At 40.0% G+C, this 27148-nt stretch overlaps 1 protein-coding gene across 2 annotated transcripts in view; it reads right to left on the reverse strand.

Moving 5' to 3' along the window:
• Window positions 1–27148, reverse strand: part of MACROD2 (mono-ADP ribosylhydrolase 2) — a 1475276-nt gene that overhangs the window by 369265 nt on the left and 1078863 nt on the right. For both annotated transcript variants that reach the window (XM_075203945.1, XM_075203944.1), the window contains exon 7: window positions 7569–7599. In XM_075203945.1, the coding sequence (XP_075060046.1) occupies window positions 7569–7599 (31 nt within the window). The remainder of the gene's footprint in view (window positions 1–7568; window positions 7600–27148) is intronic.

The raw sequence follows: 27148 nt of genomic DNA on the forward strand, positions 1-27148 counted from the left end.
AGTAGTGTATAAAGAATGCAGTGTGTATATAAAGAGTACACAGTCTTGACCTGCCCTTAGATTGGGCAGAACAGTCACCAAAAATCGGGATTGTCCCACTAGACTCAAACATTTGACAGACTGTCCTACCTGTTCTTGTGACTTTCACCACCTGTGGCTGCTGGTTTCTTTTGTTGTGGCTTGTCTGGATCCTGGAATGTTGGGGGCCCTATTTGAAAAAAAATGGGTACATTTATTAAATTACAACCAGGCCCGAAGTTAAATCACGATTAATACTTGTGCCTTCCCTCCCTCTTCTTCATAACTCTGTCCCCACCTGCTCCCCCTCTTCTTCATCACTCTGTGCCTTCCCCCCCTCTTCTTCATCACTCTGTGCCCCCTCTTCTTCATCACTATGTGCCTCCCTCCTCTTCTCCATCACTCTGTGCCCCCCCTCTTCTTCATCACTCTGTGCCTCCCCCCACTCTTTTCTTCATCACTCTGTGCCTCGCCCCACTCTCTTCTTCATCACTCTGTGCCTCCCCCCCTCTTCTTCATCACTCTGTGCCTCCCCACCCTCTTCTTCATCATCACTCTGTGCCTCGCACCCTCTTCCTCATCACTCTGTGCCTCCCCCACTCTCTTCTTCATCACTCTGTGCCTCCCCCCACTCTCTTCTTTATCACTCTGTGCCTCCTCCCACTCTCTTCTTCATCACTCTGTGCCTCCTCCCACTCTCTTCTTCATCATTCTTTGCCTCCCCCCACTCTCTTCTTCATCACTCTGTGCCTCGCCCCCTCTTCCTCATCACTTTGTGCCTCACCCCCTCTTCCTCATCACTCTGTGCCTCGCCCCACTCTCTTCTTCATCACTCTGTGCCTTCCCCCCTCTACTTCATCACTCTGTGCCTCCCCACCCTCTTCTTCATCATCACTCTGTGCCTCGCCCCCTCTTCCTCATCACTCTGTGCCTCCCCCACTCTCTTCTTCATCACTCTGTGCCTCCCCCCACTCTCTTTTTCATCACTCTTTGCCTCCCCCACTCTCTTCTTCATCACTCTGTGCCTCGCCCCCTCTTCCTCATCACTCTGTGACTCACCCCCTCTTCCTTATCACTCTGTCCCTTTATGTTTCCCTCCCCTTGTCTCCATTCTTTTACTTACCTTCCTATTGGCTTCTTTCATCTCTTTTCTTCTCTTCTTGTCTTCTTTCTTCTGTGCTGGGTCCTCTCTGCGCCGCTAATCACTCAATGTCAGTGACTTGATGACGTCATGCCCGACATTCAATGCCAACAAAGCAGAGAGGAGGGGCGCCGGCGCTGCGACGTGGTAAGTATATATATATTTTAGTTGTTGTTTATTAAAAACCTGCTCCCCCCCAACGAAGAGGGCAGAGTTTACAGGGATGGGGGTCTACCGGGGGATAGCCCAGCTTCCCGAAAGGCCAGTCCGACCCTGGCTTTGGCTGAAATTCAGGCGCACTTGTGGATTCAAGGCTTGCGTCACTATGAAAGAGAATTTAGCACCTTAGCCCAGAGTATTTTATGGGGATCAATGGTAAAGATTATCGAAAAAATCCATTTTTATCTGGCGCTGAAAAATGAAATGTGAATACACCGAGCCACCGTGTATACATAAGCATAAATACATTCATTGGTACTACACTGGTCTCTGCAACTGCTTTATTCTCACAATCTGTATTCCTGAATAAGTGCATAACTTTCTAAGGTTCTAATACATGGTTTTAATAGCCTGGAAGAATTGTTTTTCATAAAATGCATATAACATGTTTTAATATCATTAATAGCAGTAACATTATTTTAACCTAAGGTACTTTGGATATTGCTAAATATTTTTATTTATTTATTTCAGTAGAAACAGTTTCTAATTTAAAAAAAATAAAAAATAAATAAATATGTTCTATTATAGCTGTAATATTGCTTTCATGTTGCAATTCTTCAAATAAATGGGACATATAAAAATATCTTATTGAAAGGTCCAGGGCATGTGAAAAGAAAAAAAAATACTGCAGAGAGAAAAACATATAGAAAAAGCCGTCAAGGACTTCATGACATTTACAACACAAATTTTACAAGAGCTTTTAAAAAGTGTACAATAATGTATATCATCATTTGTGCAGCTAATCTTACACAGATGGGGGATAGGTTTTCTTATTCAGGAATGTCATCTTTGTTCTGAAATTTATTGTTGTTTCTTTAAAGAACACTTGTCACATTATGGGCATGTATAGCATACTGTATGTTGATGTAATCACCTTTTATTTTAAGAATATAGATATAGATTGAAAATTAACTGCCAGAGTCACTGACGCAGGTTTTTCATTTCAGTTTTTGTCATTTCCATCAGTCCCTGGACCATTGGATCTTACAGTCTAAATTCCCTAACACACACACACACACACACACACACACACACACACACACACACAGACAGACTAAGGTTAGTTTTGTCAGCATCCAATTAACATACCAGTATGTTTCTGGCATGAGGGAGGTGGAGGCAGGCTGGGGGCACATCTGCCCCCATAGGCCAGTCCCATAGTGGGCTACCTTGGCCTCTCTGGGCCACCTGCATTGTTTTTCTGTTAAATTGTTCCTAATAGGCTGCTGAGTGGAGTCTTGCCCCCCAGGCTAAAATTTGCCAGCCCTCCCCTGGTGGGAGGAAACTGGAGCACCCAGAGGAAACCCGCGCAAACACAGGGAGAACATATAAAATTCACACAGCTAAGGACCCGTTCAGCAATCAAACTCATGACCCTAGCGCTGTGAGGCAGAAGTGCTAACCACTGAGCCACCGAGCTGTGATCATACGGAGTCAATCAGGATTATGTTAATGATATCGCAAAAAGTGTCTCTGGTGTATTCCTAGCATGTCTGCCAGAACATCCTTTTAGAATGTAAGCCCTCGTGGGCAGGGTCCTCTCTCCCTATTGTCCCACGTCTGTCTCCTGTCCCTCGTACGTCCTGTCACGTCTTTTGCTGCACTCTGTGTGAGTCCCCATAGCATTACTCACACTCATCTGTGCTGCTGACATGTATTACCTCATCTATTTGTTACATGCTTCTGTATCCGGCGCTACGGAATCTGTGGCACCTTATAAACAAACAAATAATAATAATAATAATAATAATATAACATAGCATGACTATACTAATGAATACTTCAACTCTATTAAGATAGGCAATATGTGAAAGCAAAAGTTTTAGACAGGCATGTGCTGGGGATGAGGTAGGATAGACCTAACTTTGTCTCCTCGTAGAAGCATGTTGGTTGGCCCATATGGGAAAGCATGCAGAAATTGATATTCCATGAGAAAAATATTTGAAAGGGGCAGTGAGACTCCCGCATTTTGCCCACTTCCTAGTGAAGTGGGCAGAATTAGATGCCAAACGCCGCGATTCCCAGTGAATCGCGGCGTTTGGCCCCACCCCCTGCTGTCAAATGATGTGTTTGCGTCATTACGTCACGGGGACATTTTGGAGCCCCGCCCCGCATCAAGCCCACCTCCCCCTGCAGGCTCCCAGAAACCAACTTTCTAAAGTTGGTAAGTATGATATATACATATATATATATATATATACATATATATATATATATATATATATATACATACATATATATATATATATATACATATATATATATACACACACATATATATATATATATACACACATATATATATATATATATATATATATATATATATACATATATATATATATATATATACATATATATATATATATATATATATATATATATATATACATATATATATATATACACATACATACACACATATACACACACACACACACATAAATAAATATATATATATATATATAATATTATATATCTATATCTATCTATCTGCTATATATATATATATATATATATATGTATATATATATATGTATATATATATATATATATATCTAATATATAAATGCTTAGTGGCGTCTGTGTGTGAAAAAAAAACAAAACAAGTTGCAGCGCCACCTGCTGGGCAGAGTTATACACTGACCTACTAAATTCTTAGTGTGTGTGGGAAAAAAAATTCAAAAAGGGCTGAAATTTGGTAGGGCTCAAACTCATTTTCGTGAGGTAATTTTACCTCATGAACACACATGTGTAGAGGCGTGCGTTAGTGTGTGTGTGTGTGTGTGTGTGTGTGTGTGTGTGTGTGTGTGTGTGTGGAAAAAACTATTTTCTCAGAAAGGGCTCATCCAATTGACCTGAAATTTGGTATACTGACATTATTTGACAAAAAAATTAGAATAGTCAAGTCAGTTAACTTCCATCATCCCCCCTTCCCCCTGTGGGAGGGGTAGTAAAGGCTAAATTTACGAGTTGAGGGGTCAAACTCATTTTCGTGAGGTAATTTTACCTCATGAACACACATTAAAAAGGGCGCTTGCATCGGGAAGTAACGATCTTCCCCTGAGGAGGCCTGGGCTAGGCCCAAATGCATGACAAGAACCTTTTTAAGACCTCAAGTATCTTGATTTGACTAGAATGCATGAGTATCATGCATGGGTTAACTTGTATGTATATATATATATATATATATATATATATATATATATATATATATATATATATATATATATATATATATAAACTCAACATAGCCATCATGACTCAGCTCCACAGGACATTTTTTACTCCAATTGAAGTAAGGCTGGAGAAATTGCACATGCACTCCATTAGTATTGCTAAAAATTTATATAGTATAAAGTCAAACGTCCTACATAATATGTTCCATTACCAATAGAAGAGGAAGTATCAAAGCAAAACATAGATACAAGGCTAGCAAAGCAAATATTGATCATTACTTGGGAAAAAATATTTTCAATTTATCACGGCAAAACGAAAGTATTCAGTAGTTTAAATGTGTTTCTTTACATTTACCAAGGGTATAATAAATTCACGGGGCACGGTATGCTTCAGTGCAAGGAATCTATAATGTGCAATGTGAAATCTTATATATTTTGCGATAACACACTAAATAATTTCTTTTCTTGTTGTGGCTTATTCCATGCATTTTTTTTGTTTGAGCTGCACTACCCTAGCCCACTCACAGCAGTCTGGCCATTGATTTTTTTCTAAATAGCCCACACAAAAGCTGTTGGACAGCACCAGCCTGAGCAAACTGGCCAATATGCAAACAGCACATTCTGGGAATTTTGCCAAGATGAGTGTTGATACATTTTATTATTAAATTGTGCAGTATTATGTGGGAGGGATAGGAAAATAAACACATAAAAGAGGCATTACAGGATTTTTTTTTTAAAGAAATGATGCAAAGAGAAGGAAGCCTAAACTTTATATAAACAGAGACCTCAGCAAAACCTCCGAGTGAATTTCCCGTTTCGATTGATGTTCTGTTATTCCAATAACAACCCAATGAGTAAATTACTATCTAAATGTAAATGGATTAAGTCCTGCACTTACATGTCAGATGCGTTCATACATAATATATACCTTAGATGTAATCACATTGATGACTGATGTTGCCAAGTCTGTGTGTAGTGGATCAGCTACTTTAAACATGCTGAGCTAATGCAGATTCAATTTGATATTTCATCACCACCAACACTGCTCATTAGTTTCCAGTCTCATAAAACTTTTCATTCTGTGTCCCTGTCTCATCTAGATATGCACACATGATTACGTCTTGTTACAGGCTTTCTACATTACCTCGTAGATATCGAATTGCCTACTTTGTTCAACAAATGAGTTTAAACTGAGAATACGTGATGGTATACTTTTTCAATGGACACCGAGGTGGTATAAACTGTCCATTTTTCTTGAGTATTGTTAATCAGCTTCTTAAAAGAATAAAATAAAATAATGCTACACCGGCTGTAAAGCAGTCCTGTGCAGTAAAGAATAAATATTGGTGCTGGATTCTGACAGTATTAGGGCTATTCCTGGGTGCTACTTACGAGATGATCTGCAATATACATTAAACCTGCACTACCACCTACGTGTTGCATTTTACAAACCCCCTCTCCTTCCCCAATCTGTCGCCCCATGCAACTGATTTACTCCTCAGGTTCTTCTCACAGCACCAGACAAAATCCTTTTGGGTTCTGAGCAGGAGGACCAATCATAAACCACAACCAAGAGATTGTAATTGGTCCTTCTGTTCATACACCCCATCCACTTTAATTTTAAAGGGGAAAATGAAATTCATTCCTGATTTTTTGTTCTAGAAAGGATGCGCCAATGGTTCTCCATGAAACCATTTTCCCGGGAAACCAGCTAAAATGGGGAGGAGGTTAGTAAAATATAACATGTAGGTGGTATTGCAGCTTTAATAGGTGTATGTCAAGAAGTGCTATGAACAAGAGAATACAGTTAATTCACGAAAAGCAGGACTTAATGATGCACATTACATATGCGTAACTGCCCTGACTTTTCTGCAAATACACAAGGTTGTGTTCATGTAGAATGGAGATGGTCCCAAGTGCATGTCTTGCACAAGTGATAACATTACTACTACGATAAGTAAGGAGCAAAGCACAATAGGAGCAAATTTGCATATTGGCAAAACCACTGCAAGGGGGGGGGGGGGGGGGTGGGGGTGGGTCAATTTAAAATGTCCAGGAGGTTTAAAGTTGGGAGGTGGCACACCCTAGCTCAACTCTAAATTGCAGTAAACTGCCCAGTATTTGTGTGCTACATGCAAAATAAGCCACTATTTTCCTCCATGCAAAAAGTAAATAAATGCATTTGCACCCCTTGCAGTGGAACACATTTTTTCCAGGAGAATATTTGCTCATTTTTGTATTGCTTTGCGCATAAGTCTAAATGAAGCCCTATGTTTTATATGTGGTGGGGCCTTGGTGATGCTAAATGTGTGAATAACACATTGATGCACTGCAGGAGGTGTGGTAGTGATGACACAAATGACATTGTCAACCCCCATTACTTGTCCCTTGGACCTCTCCTATTGTCCAAAAAGCAGGCAAATATGAGTTTGGTTTATAATAATGGCTTAAGTACTTCCAAGCTAGTGTAAGTATAATACCATTTTATGACGTACAGGAAAGACTGGTGGTGCCAGATCACAGTCTCCTTCACATCCGTTAGGTACATTTGTGGTTATCACCGGAGTGAGCTGCCAGTCCCATCCATGCTGTGATCACAACCACTTCCAGCATCTCCGCATTTGGCCACATCACTCTATCCCCTGTTCCCCATGGGCACTGCTTCCACACTCAGCTTTACCCCTCACATCCAGTCCCCACTTAAAACGTAACTAAACCCCTGGTCCACTCACTAATGAAACGGATGGGATAGAAACCAGCCATTATATCACAGAAAATATGAGAACTTGGAATTGGTGTTTCTAAAGATTTAAAATCACAACCGTGCACAAAATTATTAGCACTCACGGAGAATAGGGCCATGTCAGCCATTTAAACGTATCATTAATATATGTACAAATATCACTTTAAACAGAGTAGTGCAATACATAGAAATGTATAAATGATATAGATGTTACATTCTCAGAAAGAAACAATAATTAGGCAATTAAAAAAGAAAGCAAAAATCTTACCATAAATTCCAGTAGAAATGCAGGGAAAAGCCTAAAATGTAAACAAAAGAGAGAGATTTATTAAGCTTATGACTGATATCTAGAACCTGGACACCAGCATTGTGAACAGATATATTCTGATAATATGCCACAAGAGTATAGACAGAGCAAATCAACTAGGGTAGCAAAGAACAGGTCCTTCATTGGCCACTGGCTTCACATTATTCCCAATGAAACATGAAAAGCCTTGCTGGGCGGCCACAAACGGACTGAAGTCTAGAGTTACAGGATCATTCTACAATTTGATGCTTTGGTTAAGTAGATGGATCATTTCCAGATAACAGAACGGTCTTTTAGTACAGTCATAAATTTCCGGATGTCCCTGATGATAATATGATAGATTGGAATTGGATCATTATAGGCATCCCCTATCTTTTTCTGGCACACATAGGGTAATATCAGGCCAAATGTGCGACCAGCAATAGTCACTAAGTCAGCAATTATTAGTTACATAGAGGAGGGAAAGTGAGAGATTCACAGACCAACTCCTATTTTTTGAGAAGTTATAATAAGATGCTCCTTAAACTAGTCCAGTGTTTCCCAACTCCAGTCCTCAGGGACCCCTAACAGTGCAGATTTTCCAGGTCACAAGTGAAATAATTAGGACCACCTGTGGATCTGTTACAATGTATCAGTCAGTAATGAATACACCTGTGCTCCAGCAAAGATATGTGGAAAACATGCACTGTTAGGGGTCCCTGAGGACTGGAGTTGGGAACCAGTGAATTAGTCTAACATTTTTACCATAAATGAGCAAAACGTTAAATAAAAATTAAACTGGCAGTGGGAACAAAGATTTGTACTTGGAGTTTATATCACCTGATGCCAAAGGGTGTTGAAGGGAGACAGTAATAGAAGCTAGGCTTCTAGGCTGTTCAGAGCGGGACCCGGAATCTAAGTGATAACGTCGCCGAGGCAGAAAATATATGATATAAAAATAGTTTTTTTAGGGTGCTGCCGTGTTGCCCGGGTAAGCAGGGTGCCCTCCTGTCGCGCTTGCCGTGTCCCACCAGCCCTGGTTTAATCATAACTAAAAATTTTACAAAAATTCCACAATAGAGTTTAAGTACTTATGTATCCTCATTTTACATTCTCTAAACACACCACAGTGTTTGATGCGTTTGCTAAGTGACTGGGACACCATATAGACAATAGAATATTTTTTTTTTTTTTTTATTTAGCTTTAGGGAGCCAGAGAAAACTGGGCAAAATATTTAATTACTACCACTTTAAACACAATTCAGCATATTCTCATATAGTAAAACATACCTTTAACAAGGTTTTGCTAGCAAACATAGCCATTCCATTGATTAGTCTGCCAACTGTCCTTTGGCTTGTAATTTGTATAATGGGATATTATTTCTTAGTATGTATATGACCCTACATGGTCTCAAACATAATTACTGTCTTGACTCTAGGATCTATCTTTTGAGTAATTACCATTATTGAACATGATTTTAAATTTGCTGTAAGATTTAAGCTATGTTTCTTTGGAAAGTGGGCACTATTAATAATATATGAGACATTCATGCATACATTTAAGAATACTAAATAGAGAATTAAAGTGTGGACAAGCTGCAAGCGTGTTTCAGTAAAATGCTTTACAAGTCATCGCACATAATTCCAGGGGGCTGGCGCTATCCCACGTTATATCTGATAGCTGACCACAGAAATACTACGCTAAAATATGTTGAATGCTGTATGTTTCTAATCAAAATGACTCCCCAGGCAATGACACAACCTTTAAGCAAAGTTCTGATCTGTCATTTTACCATTATTTAAACAAAGGTTTTTCTATTATTAAATTGTATTTCTTTTTTTTTTTTAATGACACTTAGTAAAGTTGCAAAAGTCTGCCCAAAAGTATAAACAGCAAATGGACACTGAAATATGTGCACAATACAACTGTACCATTATTGTACATCATGTATATTCGTGCCATGATGCCAACAACCATGTCATCTATATATAGTGACTAGTAGACCAGCACAATACTGCCTTGGATGGGGACCCTGAAAATAAACAATATGAGCAATTAACTGATATTCGTCACAGTCAATCAGGTATAATAAATAATATTTATGTACCATAACTCCCAACATCTCAAATAGCCAGACTAATTATTTTTTTAAGAGATACGAAAATCAGATGACTTTAATTCCTGCATCTGTTACTAAATATATATTGCTTTATATCTTACTGGCTTCCGTCTGTGTGTTTCAGCCATATATACATGGTGAAGTTGCATAGACAGCAACACAGACTTTGCTCACAACACACATCAAAGTGATTTGCTTCTATAGTGATCTAATAATCAGCAGATTGCAGTTCTAAAGCATGTATTTGCCATTAACAGATGGATTTTTGTGTATCCTGCACTCTTTTCTGAATTGATTTAAGATGATCTGGGAAATATGTTTGAGTTTTAAAAATAATGACCACCACAGTTTCCTTAATTTGATGTTTTACTGTGAAACCCATCTTTGGCTCATTACATGGTGATAATGTTCTTTTTCGGCATACAAGTAGGAGGTAATAAGGGGATTAAATGTGGATAGTAACAAAATACATTCGTTATTTATTTGAAAATGTGCTGTATATAATTATAGTATTAGACATTGAGTACATAGCCCACTACTATTCCAAATATTATATTTTTTTAATGCAGTAAAAAGCAAAATACAGAAATACAGTACAGACCGAATAAAAACACTTAAATAAACCAGCTTAAAACTTTCAGAATACATACAAGATAAAACACCCAATTAGAGTAAACCTAAAATGATTTTTCAAAGGCAAACATAAAGCAACATATAAAACTGTACTTTCATTATATGTTATCAAACATTTCTGACTCCGTTATTAATAGCCTGAGTGTTGCTACATATTACACCTTCCTGCACATGAGCAGTGTAACTCCGGTTAGTTTTCATTCCATCAGAGTAGAGCTGAAAATCCAAATAGGGCTCCACAGCTGATGCACCGTTCCCTGCACATGCTCAGGAGAGCGGAGTGGGGTTCATCAGTAGTGGGTGAACACGCATGGTCTGTGCTGGGCGCCGTAACAGCCGTTCAGTAATCTGCTCACTGAGGAGATCTCGCGAGAGTTCGTGAACTCTTGCGAGATCTCCTCAGTAAGGAGCTTACAGCTCGTCGCGGAAGGAGGACTGTACTGACAGGTAAGTGCTTGGGGGGGGCTCACGGGGGGCGGTGGGCGGCTCACATTGGGGGCCTCACGGGGGAATGGAGGCCCCCTTAGCACAGGGGCCTCCATTCCCTTAATCCTGCCCTGCCTGTAGCCCCCCCCCCACTTGTATCCACAGTCACTTACATACAGCTATAGCTCCTCCCACATCTTTCAGACAGTGTCCTGGTGGAATTTAATACAGGTCAAGAAGCAGAGACTGCAGTCATTTGAGTTGCTGTGACATCAGTGGTCCTGCCCCTGTTTATCAATCAACTAATCCAGACAAGTCTGCCAAGCTGTTACTCACATATTGTAATTTACAAAATATAGATGTGTACAATGCGATTACTTGTCCACCTATCACATTGGTGGATTCTCTGAAAAAAGTGCAGTGTGGAGACAGTACAAACATCACATCAAGTCCAACTAACTACCTACCCCGAGACGCACCTTAAAAAGTTATTTTCCCAACTGGCACCTGATATTCCTGAGGACCACCTGCTCCTTCATCAAGCACATCAGGCACTGAGGCCCAAGTCACAGGATCCCATGCAGGTGAAAGATGTGCTTTTATGTCAGTACTGGACTATTATGGAGCAATCCTACAAATATTCCAAGATATCTCTTTAGTCTTGTTGGCTACAAGGTGAGGTCTTAGCAGCATTTTAAGGGATAATAACATCCACTACAAATGTGTCTATCCTTTTTTGTGTCCTAGTGGGGCTTCAAGAAAAGCAGTTTATAGCTATAATATCAATGAAGGAGCAGAATCTCCTTGATAAGCTAATCCTGTCTACGCAAGGGTCATCTGCAGGAGATACCACACTGAACATTATGCAACACTACAGCAACCACCAAGAAAATAATGAATTAAGGTACCCCAAAGACAGAGCTAGTCATATGAGCTAGTCATATTAGTCCTCTGGTTACCTTGATGTCATCATTGTTAAAATAAAAAAATAATGTACCTTCAAACCCCATTCAGTTTGTGAACCTAGGGTCTATATTTGATTAGTTGCTATAGACAACCTCTCCACTTTTTCAAACCCACAATTTAGTAACTATACCCCCCCTAGTGTCACTTTCTATGATCTAAAAGAGCCTCAAAATCCTATCATCCTCCTAGCCCCGACTTCCTGAAAGTACAAATACAGAATTGAAATCCTATCCCTAACACCAGCTTCTAGTTCCAAAACTCCCATTTCACAGGTCAAGTCCTTGCCTGCAGTCATAGGTTAGATGTCAATGCTGCGGTGCAGAGTATGTGCATATTTAGCAAATAGCAACAGCATAAGAAATATACTCTACTATATTACTACATCTACATTTATTCTAGTTTTCTTAAATGTCTCCGTCGCTTTCCGAATTTTGTCTAAATATAACAACACATAGTTCTTTTTCATCCATTAAAATTGATGTGTTTAAAAAAAATCACAACAATGCTGCATTTTTTACATGTTTTTAGAATTTTTACAAAAGAATATTTTTTTATGCCAGGGTTTCAAACCGCCCTCCCCACTGCTGCATGCTTTAAAACTCGCTCATGTGCTTCTATGTTCTATAAAAAAACAAAACTATTTTAATGTAAATACCAACAGCATTAAGGCATTAACAAGAACATGAGAGATTTATCTTTCAATAGAACACAGTCCACAGACAGCTCTGGCATGGGAACATGGTCAATGACTACTGTATGTATTATAAATTAAGAGTTTTTAGAGAATTAAAATGATGTATTTCTTCTCTATAGAATATTGTAGGTGAACCAGCACTTGCTCTCAGACAACTGCTGACCTGGAGCCTTAGCTTACGCACCATTGTTATTGCATTAGTCTTTAAACATGCCGTAATTTGTTCCATGACCTCTAAAATCAAATGAGAAGTTTTCTGAGCTTAAAACACTTTCCACAGTCTCCTAAGAGTTCCCTCTTATGTCAACTTTCTGTATTCCTATCTACTGACTTCCAAACAATAAACTTGTTTTATTGCACTGATCTTCAATAACTGCCCCAGGTTTAGAGAGACAATAACTTAGAATTTCCTTTTCTCGTTAAGCTTCATAGACAATGAGGATAATATATATGCCATTCTTACTCATGGGAGTAAGAGTGTTACATGCTACAAATAAGTAGCACAGATTCCTTGGTAGTCCTCACTGAAAATGAGACACTGGTCCCTAGGGCTGGGTATACATTATTATTAGGGTCAACAAGGGAATCCCTTGGTGAAGAATGCTACTTATTTTGCTCTGCAGAGACCATTTTCTCAGACAACTTCTGTTCATAATATTGCACTCTAAAACTCCCTTAACGTTAGGACCTTGCCTGCTGGGTTTTTAGTTGCACGGATGCAATCTTCTTATACTTGGCAGTAGAATCCGCCAGATTGACAGTTTTTAAATGACATAATATGATTTGTTGTTGGCCATTTAACAATTCCCAGGTGAAAGACAGTCAAATGACGCAAGAGTAAACTACAAAATGCTCAGGCTCACAATAACCAAAGTAAAACCAGCGTGACTCCACCCCTCCTTGCACGGAACCTCCTCTTTCCCAGCTTTATCAATGTTGGCCAATCATATTAGATTGAGTGGACAAAAAAATAGACATGTCAACTATCACCCAAATTATAGTATGAAATTCAGATTTCTACAGGTAATAAATTCCCAGCATGTTAATAAGTGCAGTTATCTTCAGAATGAACCAATAAGTAGGTCTACTTTAAATGATAGCTCTACAAATTTCTTCCATCTGATGTTCAAATGATCTGTCACTTAAGCAAAGCTGCGCAATAAGCCACCACTTTGTATCCAAGGTGTTTATCCCTGGAGGGCAGTACATTTAAAATAGTGATATTGTGGGAAATATAGCATTATTCAATGTACATTAGCAACGGTGCCTATGGTCCAAGCATGCATAGTTTTAATTTTTTGACCTGGATGTCTGTATAGTAATGGGTGGGGCTAGAAATGATCATTAACCGATCATAACATTACATTTTTCATGTAACTGCTATGTAGAATAAGGGGTTTAAAGTGGAAATAGAATCTGAAATATCTAATATCTTTGTGGTGTATATATGTTCGCTCTGTGTTTACGTCAGGTGCTCCAGATTCCTCTCACAGTCCTAAAACATACTGGTAGGTTAATTAGTGTCTGACGAAATGTGTGTGTAGGGAATTTCGATTGTAAGCACCTATGGGGCAGGGACCAATGTGGATGATACATATCCTCTGTACAGTGCTGCATAATATGATTGGTGCTAAGAAAAGTAACAATAATAATAATAATACCTTGCATATATAAGAAAATGATTTAAGTTACTTTTTTAATGGACTGAAATTGTCAATTCCTGGTTCTACTACTCCCTTAGTCTAGCGTTTGCATGGTGAAGCCTGTTTAACTAGTTTTGCTAATGACATATTACCACCTACTGTTTATGTACCCTGACTCAGAATTAAGTGCAAACTGCACCAATGTAGACAAGGCCACCAAGAGAAATGTTGTGCCCCAGTACAGCAACTTCGTGGGGCCCCTTCCATAGGCACTGAAGGGGGTGGCTCCTCCCACTGCACAGGTAGACCCAGGCCCCCGGTACTTTGTATCTACTACACCCATCCTCCTGATGTACCGAAATGTAGACACAGTGCGGGCACTCAAAGCGGTTTAGAAAAGGAGAAACTTTTGGACAAATGATCCTGTGGACTAAGCAGCCCACAATATTTGTATACAATATTCACATGTTGGTTTTCAAGGAAACACAACATTTAACATAGTATTACATGTATGTTATAACTTAACATAGAAAACTTGGATTTAACAAGCAACTCATTTGTTATACAGGTTGCTGAGACGTTGCCGGACAGAATAGAAGATCACAGCAAATCAATATAGCAAACATATACTTAGAGAATAAAATTAACCTGGCTATAGTAAACATGTACACTAACACGAATGTAAGTGCATTATTTATGGCAGGATTTTGCACATGTCAAGCCTAAGTAAAAATAAGGAGTGCCATTGAAACATTATCTGCAACATACATAGCAGCTAGCAAAAGGCTCAAAAAAAGAATAAAATTATAAAAATTAAGTTATTGCTATTTAATAGAAAACCATAAAAACTTTATAAACATATATGTAAATGTTTTTAAAGATTAGAACAAGGGTTCTTAACCTATGGCTCCAGACGCTGCGTTGGCAGCAATAATGTAAATTCCATCCCAGTTCTGCTGACCTCTGCTCCCAGTAACATCTCATGACAGCAAAGGACCGACCCATGTAATGAGGAGGCTACCAGCAAGGTAAGAGGACATACCTGCCAACTCACATGGTACTACGGAGTGACACATGGAGGGGAATCATGTCACATGGCAGCCAGCGCTCATCATAGGGTGAGCTCTGATCAGCAATAAGCACATTTACACTAACAGGTGCTGCACTAAGAAAGTATGACTTTATTTAGCTGACATTAGTACTTTGGTCGGTTACACACTGCTACCATTGTGCTTTCTGCTAAATTCCAGGAAATCAGAGTTCACTAGGAAGTATAATCTTCAGCACCATGGTCAAAGTACATAAAGTAAGTTATCCCTTTTCCCTACTGTTGTCCAGAACATGCTATCTACTGCCATTGGGACTTTGAAATTGGGATTATGCTCAATTGCCATCACGTCAGCGTTGGATTAAGATTAAGCGCTGGGCAGTGCTAAAACAATGGACCACAAAATCAACAGATTTTTCCTTGTGGAAAATCACCCACCCATCCACTTATAAGCATTCCAGGCTACTTGTCAATTTGATCAGAGAATATATGAAACATCATGAAAACAACCAGCAAGTCCTTTACCACAGGTGCATGAATATACCACCATAAATACCCTTATTATCACCTGTCACAGCGTTCACTCCTCATTGGTGGAGAAGCGATCTCATCAGGGGTTCCAAGTGAATAACCGCCACCATTAAATTATTTTTATCTGGATATTTTTCTATAGTGGATTGGTCTTTAAATAGATTTCTTCTATGCATGCTTTCTTTTATTAACAGTTATATATAGTATTAACAAGTCATCTTGGAATAAATTCCAAATCACCTTTAGCAATTTGTTACCTATTTTATTTAAGTATCTATTCAAACTGTATTTATTGTACACTTAATGAATAATTAGCAATAGAGAGATACATATAATTCACAATATTCCATGTGTACATTTTTCCATATAGACTCTTACATTTTCATACAAGGGAATCTCCTGGAGACTAGACAACTCCATGATATTCTCTTGATTGATATAATTTGGAAACATTCAAAAGTCTAAAGAATTGACTTCAAACATAACACATAAATGGAATATGTTGTATTTAAATTAAATCTAAACAGCAGGATATTTTTTAAATGATTAATGTCTCGCATTCTTCACATATCCTGTTGCGTGCAATACTGCATATGGTTGTGAGTGTTTTATATGTTAAATTCATGTTTAATATGTAATATCAAACTCTGCTATGATCTGCATTTCACTTGATTCTTTAAAGTATGCCTTTTAAAATAAAAATGAAATCCTTTTGGAACACATGACCAATACTTTAATAATATTCTGTGTGGCTGGACTCACGCAAGTAGTTTAAAAAGCTGCTATTTTTGTGCTGAACAGTGACATAATGAGATCAATTGAATCCCAGCACAGAGACATCAAATGGGATTACAGTTAAACAGAGCAAATGGCCTAACCAGTGTCAAGACAAGTGACAGGCTAATCACTGACCTGTCGCTTATCAATCCTTGCCTCTTTAGCCAATAACACGAGCCCCTCACTACTGGAGTATAACTTTAAAGCTTTATTTGGTCCTCTATATTCACTGTCAACTATTCAATTGATGGTCTGCTCAGATTGTAACTTAACTCCATGTCTGGCAAATCCTTCTAATTACCATAGTAATTAAGCACCCCTCCCACCAGTCCACCACTGCTGATCATATGTTCCACCGAATAATACTTTCATAACAATTAAATAGATAATGTAAGTGGGGATCAGATTACGAGCAGATATACAGATTGTGTAAATGCAAAAGGCAAAAAAAAAAAGAAAAGAAAAAGCACTTCTAAACGAAGTCACTTACTTCCGAAAACTGGTAAAAAGCTAATATTTCAGTTTCACAATATAAACAGCATTTCAATCTATTTTTCAGAAACCTGCTCTGAGAGTATTGTATAAATGAAGACCACAGTCCTAACATTTTACAAATTACAGAAATGGCATGCCTAGGTGCTCCCACCAGGAATGCCTACAGATATAGCTAAGACTGCACAGGGTTACGGCTAGACCTTCTCACATTTGAGAAACACATTTAGACAGTAAAGTCATTTCAAGAGTAAAAAGACAAGTTGTATATTAGTCAACACTCAGCGTATTTTATACATAAATAAAGCTCTCCTCAAAAGCCTTAAAGGAGCACTATAGCCAACTAAGGGTTGTATTTATTAATAATAATGCTGATTTTACTATCACTGTTTATCAGGGTGATAGAAAACCACTTAACGCTGCAACATATTATTAAAATATCACTGGGGCAGCTGAGATATACCCAGCTGCCTCTGCGACACTAGCTCAGAGCGGTAAGGGTTAACTTACTTGTTCTCTGGGCCAGCCTCAGAGGATCTGCGCATGCCGCCAATTTCTGGATGTGCTTTCAGTTCCACTTAGTAAAATATTTAAAAATAAAATAACATTTTTAAACAATACAAATGTATTTATAAACTATTTCTGAATGAAAGAAATGTATTTTTCAAATAAACTTTTTTTCATTTATTTTCTTCTGTTATCGCCATCTTGATTTGCGATAACAGCAGAAGGATTGCAGCAGCACATGTATTGCCCCAATTTGTTACATAGGCTACCGCATGCTTTCAAAGAGAAGCTATCGCCTGCGAGACCAAGTGAATCTTACGGCCAGCGGGGACCCCTTGTCATAACAGCTGTATTCACCAGAAGTAGGGCTTTATGACCTTTAATAAATACACCCTTTATGAAGCAAAAATTTAAAATACATTTTTCATTGTTAGCCTGAGATTCCACAGTAGCTCAGTTAAGAAGTAAACTATTAACTCCTTATTCTATTACAGTGGAATCTCCTATCACATCCTTATAATTGGCGGCATGGGGGGATTGAACCAATCATCCCCTCTAGTGTAGTTCCACCGAATGTAATAGCAACACTCAGAAACACGGATAATGCAGAATATCTCCCAGCAATTATGTGGCTGCTGTATCATCTTTGCTCATGCACAACTTGCCCAAAAAAAAAGTAGCAACATCCACGTTCAGTATGAATGCGTGCGCCATCTGTAGTTGGTGCACAGACGCTTACCCTAACAGAGCAACCGCCACCTAACACCAGCTACCCGGGAAGAGATCAGGATAGGCCTGGCAGCTTCTTTTTAATAGATGAACAACACATTAAAATACAGATAGAAAAAAATAACGGGAACTGTATTTCTGCGTCTTTAACATTGAGAGAGCTTCATTTCTCATCTATGACCCACAGGGACACTATGCACCGCTAATAAGAGCTAATTCAGCCTTGTCATGCATTTCTCCTAAACATGTTTTAAAGTACGAGGAAAAAGATGTTTTATGTTAGATTAATGAGTCTATTGCTCTCAGAGAGGTGAAACTTGACAACACAAGTACTGCGCGGCAAACATTTTTATCAGAACATAATGTCCTGAATTGAAAAAAAAAAAAGCAACGAAAAAGCTGCTCAACTTGAAAACAGAAGCATACTTAGTGTGCCCTAATTCTTAGAAAATTGACCATGGGAAATGAATTACCATCGTTAAATAACACATTTTGCTTCAAACATTGAATAGAGACAGAGGCCACACACAAACAGAAATTAACATCCATCAATGGGATGCAGATTGTGAAGTCTACGGTGATCTAGAAATTAGAAGACTTCCAGTCTCGTGGCTGACATCATTGCACAGTTGTGTCACATTATAACAAGTGACAATGGAATGGATGAACTAGCAATCTGCAGCAAGTAATATTACCCAGTGCCAATAAGTGATCCATGGTGCAGCCAGGCCTGGCTTTGTACAAAGTGCCACATAGGCTTCAACCTAGGTCTGAAGAATTGGGACTGGAGCAGGTATGTTCCATCAATGAGGCAATATTAGACACCTGTGATTTTTCTTCATGCACAAGTGTTCTTTATAATATATCAATTAGGGATGAGCGCACTCGGATTTATGAAATCCGAGCCCACCCGAACGTTGCGGATCCGAGTCGGATCCGAGACAGATCCGGGTATTGGCGCCAAATTCAAATGTGAAACTGAGGCTCTGACTCATAATCCCGTTGTCGGATCTCGCGATACTCGGATCCTATAAATTCCCCGCTAGTCGCCGCCATCTTCACTCGGGCATTGATCAGGGTAGAGGGAGGGTGTGTTAGGTGGTCCTCTGTCCTGGTAGATCTCGTGCTGTGCTGTTTAGTTCTGTTCTGTGCTGTGCTGTGCTGTGCTGTGCTGTGTTCTGCAGTATCAGTCCAGTGGTGCTGTGTGCTGTGCTCTGTCCTTCTGAGGTCAGTGGTGCTGCTGGGTCCTGTGCTGTGTCCTGTTCAGTCCAGTGGTGCTGTGTCCTGTGCTCTGTGCTTCTAAGGGCATAGTTATTTCCCCAATATTCCCCTGTGTTTAAAAAAATAAAAAAAAGTTTTTTTAAAAAATACCAAAAACTACTTTAATTTTTTTTAATTACCACAAAATTTGCACAACCAATCCTGCAGTATAAGCCCATTGGTACTGCAATATTACCAAGTTCACACATTCAGCAGTAAAAGTCCAGTGGTACTGCAATATTACAAAGTTTACACATTCTGCAGTATCAGTCCAGTGGTGCTGTGTCCTGTGCTCTGTCCTGCTGAGTTCCGTAGTGCTGCTGGGTCCTGTGCCGTGTCCTGTTCAGTCCAGTGGTGCTGTGTCCTGTGCTCTGTGCTTCTAAGGGCATAGTTATTTCCCCATTATTCCCAAGTTTTTAAAAAATAAAAAAAAGTAAAAAAAAATAAAAAATATATAATAATTATAACCAAATTTGCAAAACCAATCCAGCAGTATAAGTCCATTGGTACTGCAATATTACCAAGTTCACACATTCTGCAGTATCTTGTGCTACATATAATGGAGACCAAAAATTTGGAGGATAAAGTAGGGAAAGATCAAGACCCACTTCCTCCTAATGCTGAAGCTGCTGCCACTAGTCATGACATAGACGATGAAATGCCATCAACGTCGTCTTCCAAGCCCGATGCCCAATCTCGTAGTACCGGGCATGTAAAATCCAAAAAGCCCAAGTTAAGAAAAAGTAGCAAAAAGAGAAACTTAAAATCATCTGAGGAGAAACGTAAAGTTGCCAATATGCCATTTACGACACGGAGTGGCAAGGAACGGCTTAGGCCCTGGCCCGTGTTCATGACTAGTGGTTCAGCTTCACCCACGGATCTTAGCCCTCCTCCTCCCCCCCCCCCTACAAAAAATTGAAGAGAGTTATGCTGTCAGCAACAAAACAGCAAACAACTCTGCCTTCTAAAGAGAAATTATCACAAATCCACAAGCCGAGTCCAAGGATGTTGGTGGTTGTCAAGCCTGACCTTCCCATCACTGTACGGGAAGAGGTGGCTCGGGAGGAGGCTATTGATGATGTAGCTGGCGCTGTGGAGGAACTTGATGATGAGGATGGTGATGTGGTTATTGTAAATGAGGCACCAGGGGGGGAAACAGCTGATGTCCATGGGATGAAAAAGCCCATCGTCATGCCTGGTCAGAAGACCAAAAAATGCACCTCTTCGGTCTGGAGTTATTTTTATCCAAATCCAGACAACCAATGTATGGCCATATGTAGCTTATGTAAAGCTCAAATAAGCAGGGGTAAGGATCTTGCCCACCTAGGAACATCCTCCCTTATACGTCACCTGAATAACCTTCATAGTTCAGTGGTTAGTTCAGGAACTGGGGCTAGGACCCTCATCGGTACAGGGACACCTAAATCCCGTGGTCCAGTTGGATACACACCAGCAACACCCTCCTCGTCAACTTCCTCCACAATCTCCATCAGATTCAGTCCTGCAGCCCAAGTCAGCAGCCAGACTGAGTCCTCCTCAATACGGGATTCATCCGAGGAATCCTGCAGCGGTACGCCTACTACTGCCACTGCTGCTGTTGCTGCTGTTAGTCGGTCATCTTCCCAGAGGGGAAGTCGTAAGACCGCTAAGTCTTTCACAAAACAATTGACCGTCCAACAGTCGTTTGCCATGACCACAAAATACGATAGTAGTCACCCTATTGCAAAGCGTATAACTGCGGCTGTAACTGCAATGTTGGTGTTAGACGTGCGCCCGGTGTCCGCCATCAGTGGAGTGGGATTTAGAGGGTTGATGGAGGTATTGTGTCCCCGGTACCAAATCCCCTCGAGATTCCACTTCACTAGGCAGGCGATACCAAAAATGTACAGAGAAGTACGATCAAGTGTCCTCAGTGCTCTTAAAAATGCGGTTGTACCCACTGTCCACTTAACCACGGACATGTGGACAAGTGGTTCTGGGCAAACGAAGGACTATATGACTGTGACAGCCCACTGGGTAGATGCATCCCCTTCCGCAGCAACAGCAACAGCTGCATCAGTAGCAGCATCTACAAAATGGCTGCTCATGCAAAGGCAGGCAACATTGTGTATTACAGGCTTTAATAAGAGGCACAACGCTGACAACATATTAGAGAAAATGAGGGAAATTATCTCCCAGTGGCTTACCCCACTTAGACTCTCATGGGGATTTGTGGTGTCAGACAATGCCAGTAACATTGTGCGGGCATTAAATATGGGCAATTTCCAGCACGTCCCATGTTTTGCCCACACCATTAATTTGGTGGTGCAGCATTACCTCAAGAGTGACAGGGGTGTGCAGGAGATGCTTGCGGTGGCGCGCAAAATTGCTGGACACTTTCGGCATTCAGCCAGTGCCTACCGCAGACTAGAGGCACATCAAAAAAGCATGAACCTGCCCTGCCATCACCTCAAACAAGAGGTTGTGACGCGCTGGAACTCCACCCTCTATATGCTGCAGAGGATGGAGGAGCAGCAAAAGGCCATTCAGGCCTACACAGCCACCTACGACATAGGCAAAGGAGTGGGGATGCGCCTCAGTCAAGCGCAGTGGAGACTGATTTCCGTGTTGTGCAAGGTTCTGCAGCCATTTGAACTTGCCACACGAGAAGTCAGTTCCGACACTGCCAGCTTGAGTCAGGTCATTCCCCTGATCAGGCTGTTGCAGAAGCAGCTGGAGAAAGTGAGGGAGGAGCTGGTAAGCCATTGCGATTACACCAAGCATGTAGCTCTTGTGGATGTAGCCCTTCGTACGCTTTGCCAGGATCCGAGGGTGGTCACTCTTTTAAAGTCAGAGGAATACATTCTGGCCACCGTGCTCGATCCTCGGTTTAAAGCGTATGTTGTGTCTCTGTTTCCGGCGGACACAAGTCTACAGCGGTGCAAAGACCTGCTGGTCAGGAGATTGTCCTCTGAAGAGGACCGTGACATGCGAACAGCTCCACCCTCATTTTCTTCCACATCTATGGCTGCGAGGAAAAAGCTCAGTTTTCCCAAAAGAGGCACTGGCGGGGATGCTGATAACATCTGGTCCGGACTGAAGGACCTGCCAACCATTGCAGACATGTCTACTCTCGCTGCATTGGATGCTGTCACAATAGAAAAAATTGTGGATGATTACTTTGCTGACACCATCCAAGTAGACATGTCAGACAGTCCATATTGTTACTGGCAGGAAAAAAAGGCAGTTTGGAAGCCCCTGTACAAACTGGCTCTATTTTACCTGAGTTGTCCCCCCTCCAGTGTGTACTCGGAAAGAGTTTTTAGTGCAGCGGGGAACCTGGTCAGTGAGCAGCGAAGGAGGTTGCTTCCTCACAACGTTGAAAAAATGATGTTTATAAAAATGAATAATCAATTCCTCAATGAAGTACAGCACTGCCCTCCAGATACTACAGAGGGACCTGTGGTTGTGGAGTCCAGCGGGGACGAATTGATAATGTGTGATGAGGAGGAAGTACACACTGTAGGGGGAGAGGAATCAGAGGTTGAGGATTAGGACGACATCTTGCCTCAGTAGAGCCTGTTTAGTCTGTACAGGGAGAGATGAATAGCTTTTTTGGTGTGGGGGCCCAAACAAACCAATCATTTCAGCCAAAGTTGTTTGGTAGGCCCTGTCGCTGAAATGATTGGTTTGTTAAAGTGTGCATGTCCTATTTCAACAACATAAGGGTGGGTGTGAGGGCCCAAGGACAATTCCATCTTGGAACTTTTTTTTTGGCATTATATGACCAATCAACAGTCGTTTGCCATGTTCAAAAAGTAAAACCAAATTTTAAAAAATTCAAGAAATTAAACCAAAAGTAAAATGCCGTGTCATAATTTAAAACAAGAGTTTTTGACGTGCTCTAAAACTACTGTATTGTTGTTTATATTTTATAAACACTACACTTGAAAGCTTGAGTCTTTCAATAAAAAAGTAACTGTCCATTGCACGAATATTTGCAACAGGGACAATTTTAGGGTTAAGAAAGCCAACTGATAACACTTCGACGCTGTCTGTCTTTATAAACACTACACTTGGAAGTTGGAGGAGGTATTGTGGCCCCGGCACCAAATTTACTACCGGGGCCACTCCACTGTGCAGTCCATATTTAGGTGTATCAGATATTAAACAACGGTGACAGTTGATGCCCAATTTTTTAATTATATTGTGGCCTCTGTACCAAATTGTGTACCGGGGCCACCACACTACGCAGTCCAGATACTTGTTTGGTGGAATTCAGACCAGTTGAGGGTTTTATTATTATATTGTGGGGACCACTCTATCTATACCACACTACAACTCTATACCACTCTTTTTCATACTTTAATTCTATTTAATACTTTAATTCTATTTCATACTTTAATTCTATTTAATACTTTAATTCTATTTAATACTTTAATTCTATTACTAATTACCATAAAGAGGAACAAAATAAACCAATTTTACCAAAAGTATAATATGACTTAGACTTACAAACACTACACTTGAAAGATGGTGCCTTTAAATGAAAAAGTCAGTCTTCATTGCACGACTATGTGCAACAGGGACAGTTTTTTGGTTTACAAAGTCAACCAATAACACTTGGACCCTGTCTGTCTTTAACATACTTGATGGGATCTCAATGACGAATTGTCTGTACCATGTTTGGAGGAGGTATTGTGGCCCCGGTATCAAATTGGGTACCGGGGCCACCCCACTACGCAGTCCAGATACTTGTTTGGTGGAATTCTGAAACGTGGAGGGTTTTTTAATTATATTGTGGCCTCGGTACCAAATTGTGTACCGGGGCCACCACACTACGCAGTCAAGATAGATAGATGCGTATCATAGATAAAGTACATTCAGTGGTGTGGGGCAAATTGAAAAATATTCAAAATGCACTGACATTATCAAAAACAAGAGGTTGTCACACGCTAAAACTCCAACATGTATATGATGGAGAGGATGGAGGAGCAGCCGTATGTGTAGTGTAATGCAGACCTGTTGAAGGTTTTTTATATATTTTATTGTGGTGCCCAGTGCCCACTCCTCTAGGCAGTCCAGGTACATTTATTGGTGCGATTCATAAAAGTTCAGGGTTTTTAATATATTGTGGTGACCCACTCCTCTACGCAGTCCAGGTACATTTATTGGTGCGAATCAAACAAGTTGATGGTTTTCTTATTATATATATTGTGGTGACCCACTCCTCTAGGCAGTCCAGGTACATTTATTGGTGCGATTCATAAAAGTTCAGGGTTTTTAATATATTGTGGTGACCCACTCCTCTACGCAGTCCATGTACATTTATTGGTGCGAATCAAACAAGTTGATGGTTTTCTTATTATATATATTGTGGTGACCCACTCCTCTACGCAGTCCAGGTACATTTATTGGTGCGATTCACAAAAGTTCAGGGTTTTTAATATATATTGTGGTGACCCACTCCTCTACGCAGTCCAGGTACATTTATTGGTGCGATTCATAAAAGTTCAGGGTTTTTAATATATATTGTGGTGACCCACTCCTCTACGCAGTCCAGGTACATTTATTGGTGCGATTCATAAAAGTTCAGGGTTTTTAATATATATTGTGGTGACCCACTCCTCTACGCAGTCCAGGTACATTTATTGGTGCGATTCATAAAAGTTCAGGGTTTTTAATATATATTGTGGTGACCCACTCCTCTACGCAGTCCAGGTACATTTATTGGTGCGATTCATAAAAGTTCAGGGTTTTTAATATATATTGTGGTGACCCACTCCTCTACGCAGTCCAGGTACATTTATTGGTGCGATTCATAAAAGTTCAGGGTTTTTAATATATATTGTGGTGACCCACTCCTCTACGCAGTCCAGGTACATTTATTGGTGCGATTCATAAAAGTTCAGGGTTTTTAATATATATTGTGGTGACCCACTCCTCTACGCAGTCCAGGTACATTTATTGGTGCGATTCATAAAAGTTCAGGGTTTTTAATATATTGTGGTGACCCACTCCTCTACGCAGTCCAGGTACATTTATTGGTGCGATTCATAAAAGTTGATGGTTTTCTTATTATATATATTGTGGTGACCCACTCCTCTACGCAGTCCAGGTACATTTATTGGTGCGATTCATAAAAGTTCAGGGTTTTTAATATATATTGTGGTGACCCACTCCTCTACGCAGTCCAGGTACATTTATTGGTGCGATTCATAAAAGTTCAGGGTTTTTAATATATATTGTGGTGACCCACTCCTCTAGGCAGTCCAGGTACATTTATTGGTGCGATTCATAAAAGTTCAGGGTTTTTAATATATTGTGGTGACCCACTCCTCTACGCAGTCCAGGTACATTTATTGGTGCGATTCATAAAAGTTGATGGTTTTCTTATTATATATATTGTGGTGACCCACTCCTCTACGCAGTCCAGGTACATTTATTGGTGCGATTCATAAAAGTTCAGGGTTTTTAATATATATTGTGGTGACCCACTCCTCTACGCAGTCCAGGTACATTTATTGGTGCGATTCATAAAAGTTCAGGGTTTTTAATATATATTGTGGTGACCCACTCCTCTACGCAGTCCAGGTACATTTATTGGTGCGATTCATAAAAGTTCAGGGTTTTTAATATATATTGTGGTGACCCACTCCTCTACGCAGTCCAGGTACATTTATTGGTGCGATTCATAAAAGTTCAGGGTTTTTAATATATATTGTGGTGACCCACTCCTCTACGCAGTCCAGGTACATTTATTGGTGCGATTCATAAAAGTTCAGGGTTTTTAATATATATTGTGGTGACCCACTCCTCTACGCAGTCCAGGTACATTTATTGGTGCGATTCATAAAAGTTCAGGGTTTTTAATATATATTGTGGTGACCCACTCCTCTACGCAGTCCAGGTACATTTATTGGTGCGATTCATAAAAGTTCAGGGTTTTTAATATATTGTGGTGACCCACTCCTCTACGCAGTCCAGGTACATTTATTGGTGCGATTCATAAAAGTTGATGGTTTTCTTATTATATATATTGTGGTGACCCACTCCTCTACGCAGTCCAGGTACATTTATTGGTGCGATTCATAAAAGTTCAGGGTTTTTAATATATATTGTGGTGACCCACTCCTCTACGCAGTCCAGGTACATTTATTGGTGCGATTCATAAAAGTTCAGGGTTTTTAATATATATTGTGGTGACCCACTCCTCTAGGCAGTCCAGGTACATTTATTGGTGCGATTCATAAAAGTTCAGGGTTTTTAATATATTGTGGTGACCCACTCCTCTACGCAGTCCAGGTACATTTATTGGTGCGATTCATAAAAGTTGATGGTTTTCTTATTATATATATTGTGGTGACCCACTCCTCTACGCAGTCCAGGTACATTTATTGGTGCGATTCATAAAAGTTCAGGGTTTTTAATATATATTGTGGTGACCCACTCCTCTACGCAGTCCAGGTACATTTATTGGTGCGATTCATAAAAGTTCAGGGTTTTTAATATATATTGTGGTGACCCACTCCTCTACGCAGTCCAGGTACATTTATTGGTGCGAATCATAAAAGTTCAGGGTTTTTAATATATATTGTGGTGACCCACTCCTCTACGCAGTCCAGAAAGATACCTTGTTGCAACGTTTTGGACTAATAACTATATTGTGAGGTGTTCAGAATACACTGTAAATTAGTGGAAATGCTTGTTATTGAATGTTATTGAGGTTAATAATAGCCTAGGAGTGAAAATAAGCC

Source organism: Mixophyes fleayi, chromosome 3 (assembly GCF_038048845.1).
Source record: "Mixophyes fleayi isolate aMixFle1 chromosome 3, aMixFle1.hap1, whole genome shotgun sequence".
Lineage (NCBI taxonomy): Eukaryota > Metazoa > Chordata > Amphibia > Anura > Limnodynastidae > Mixophyes > Mixophyes fleayi.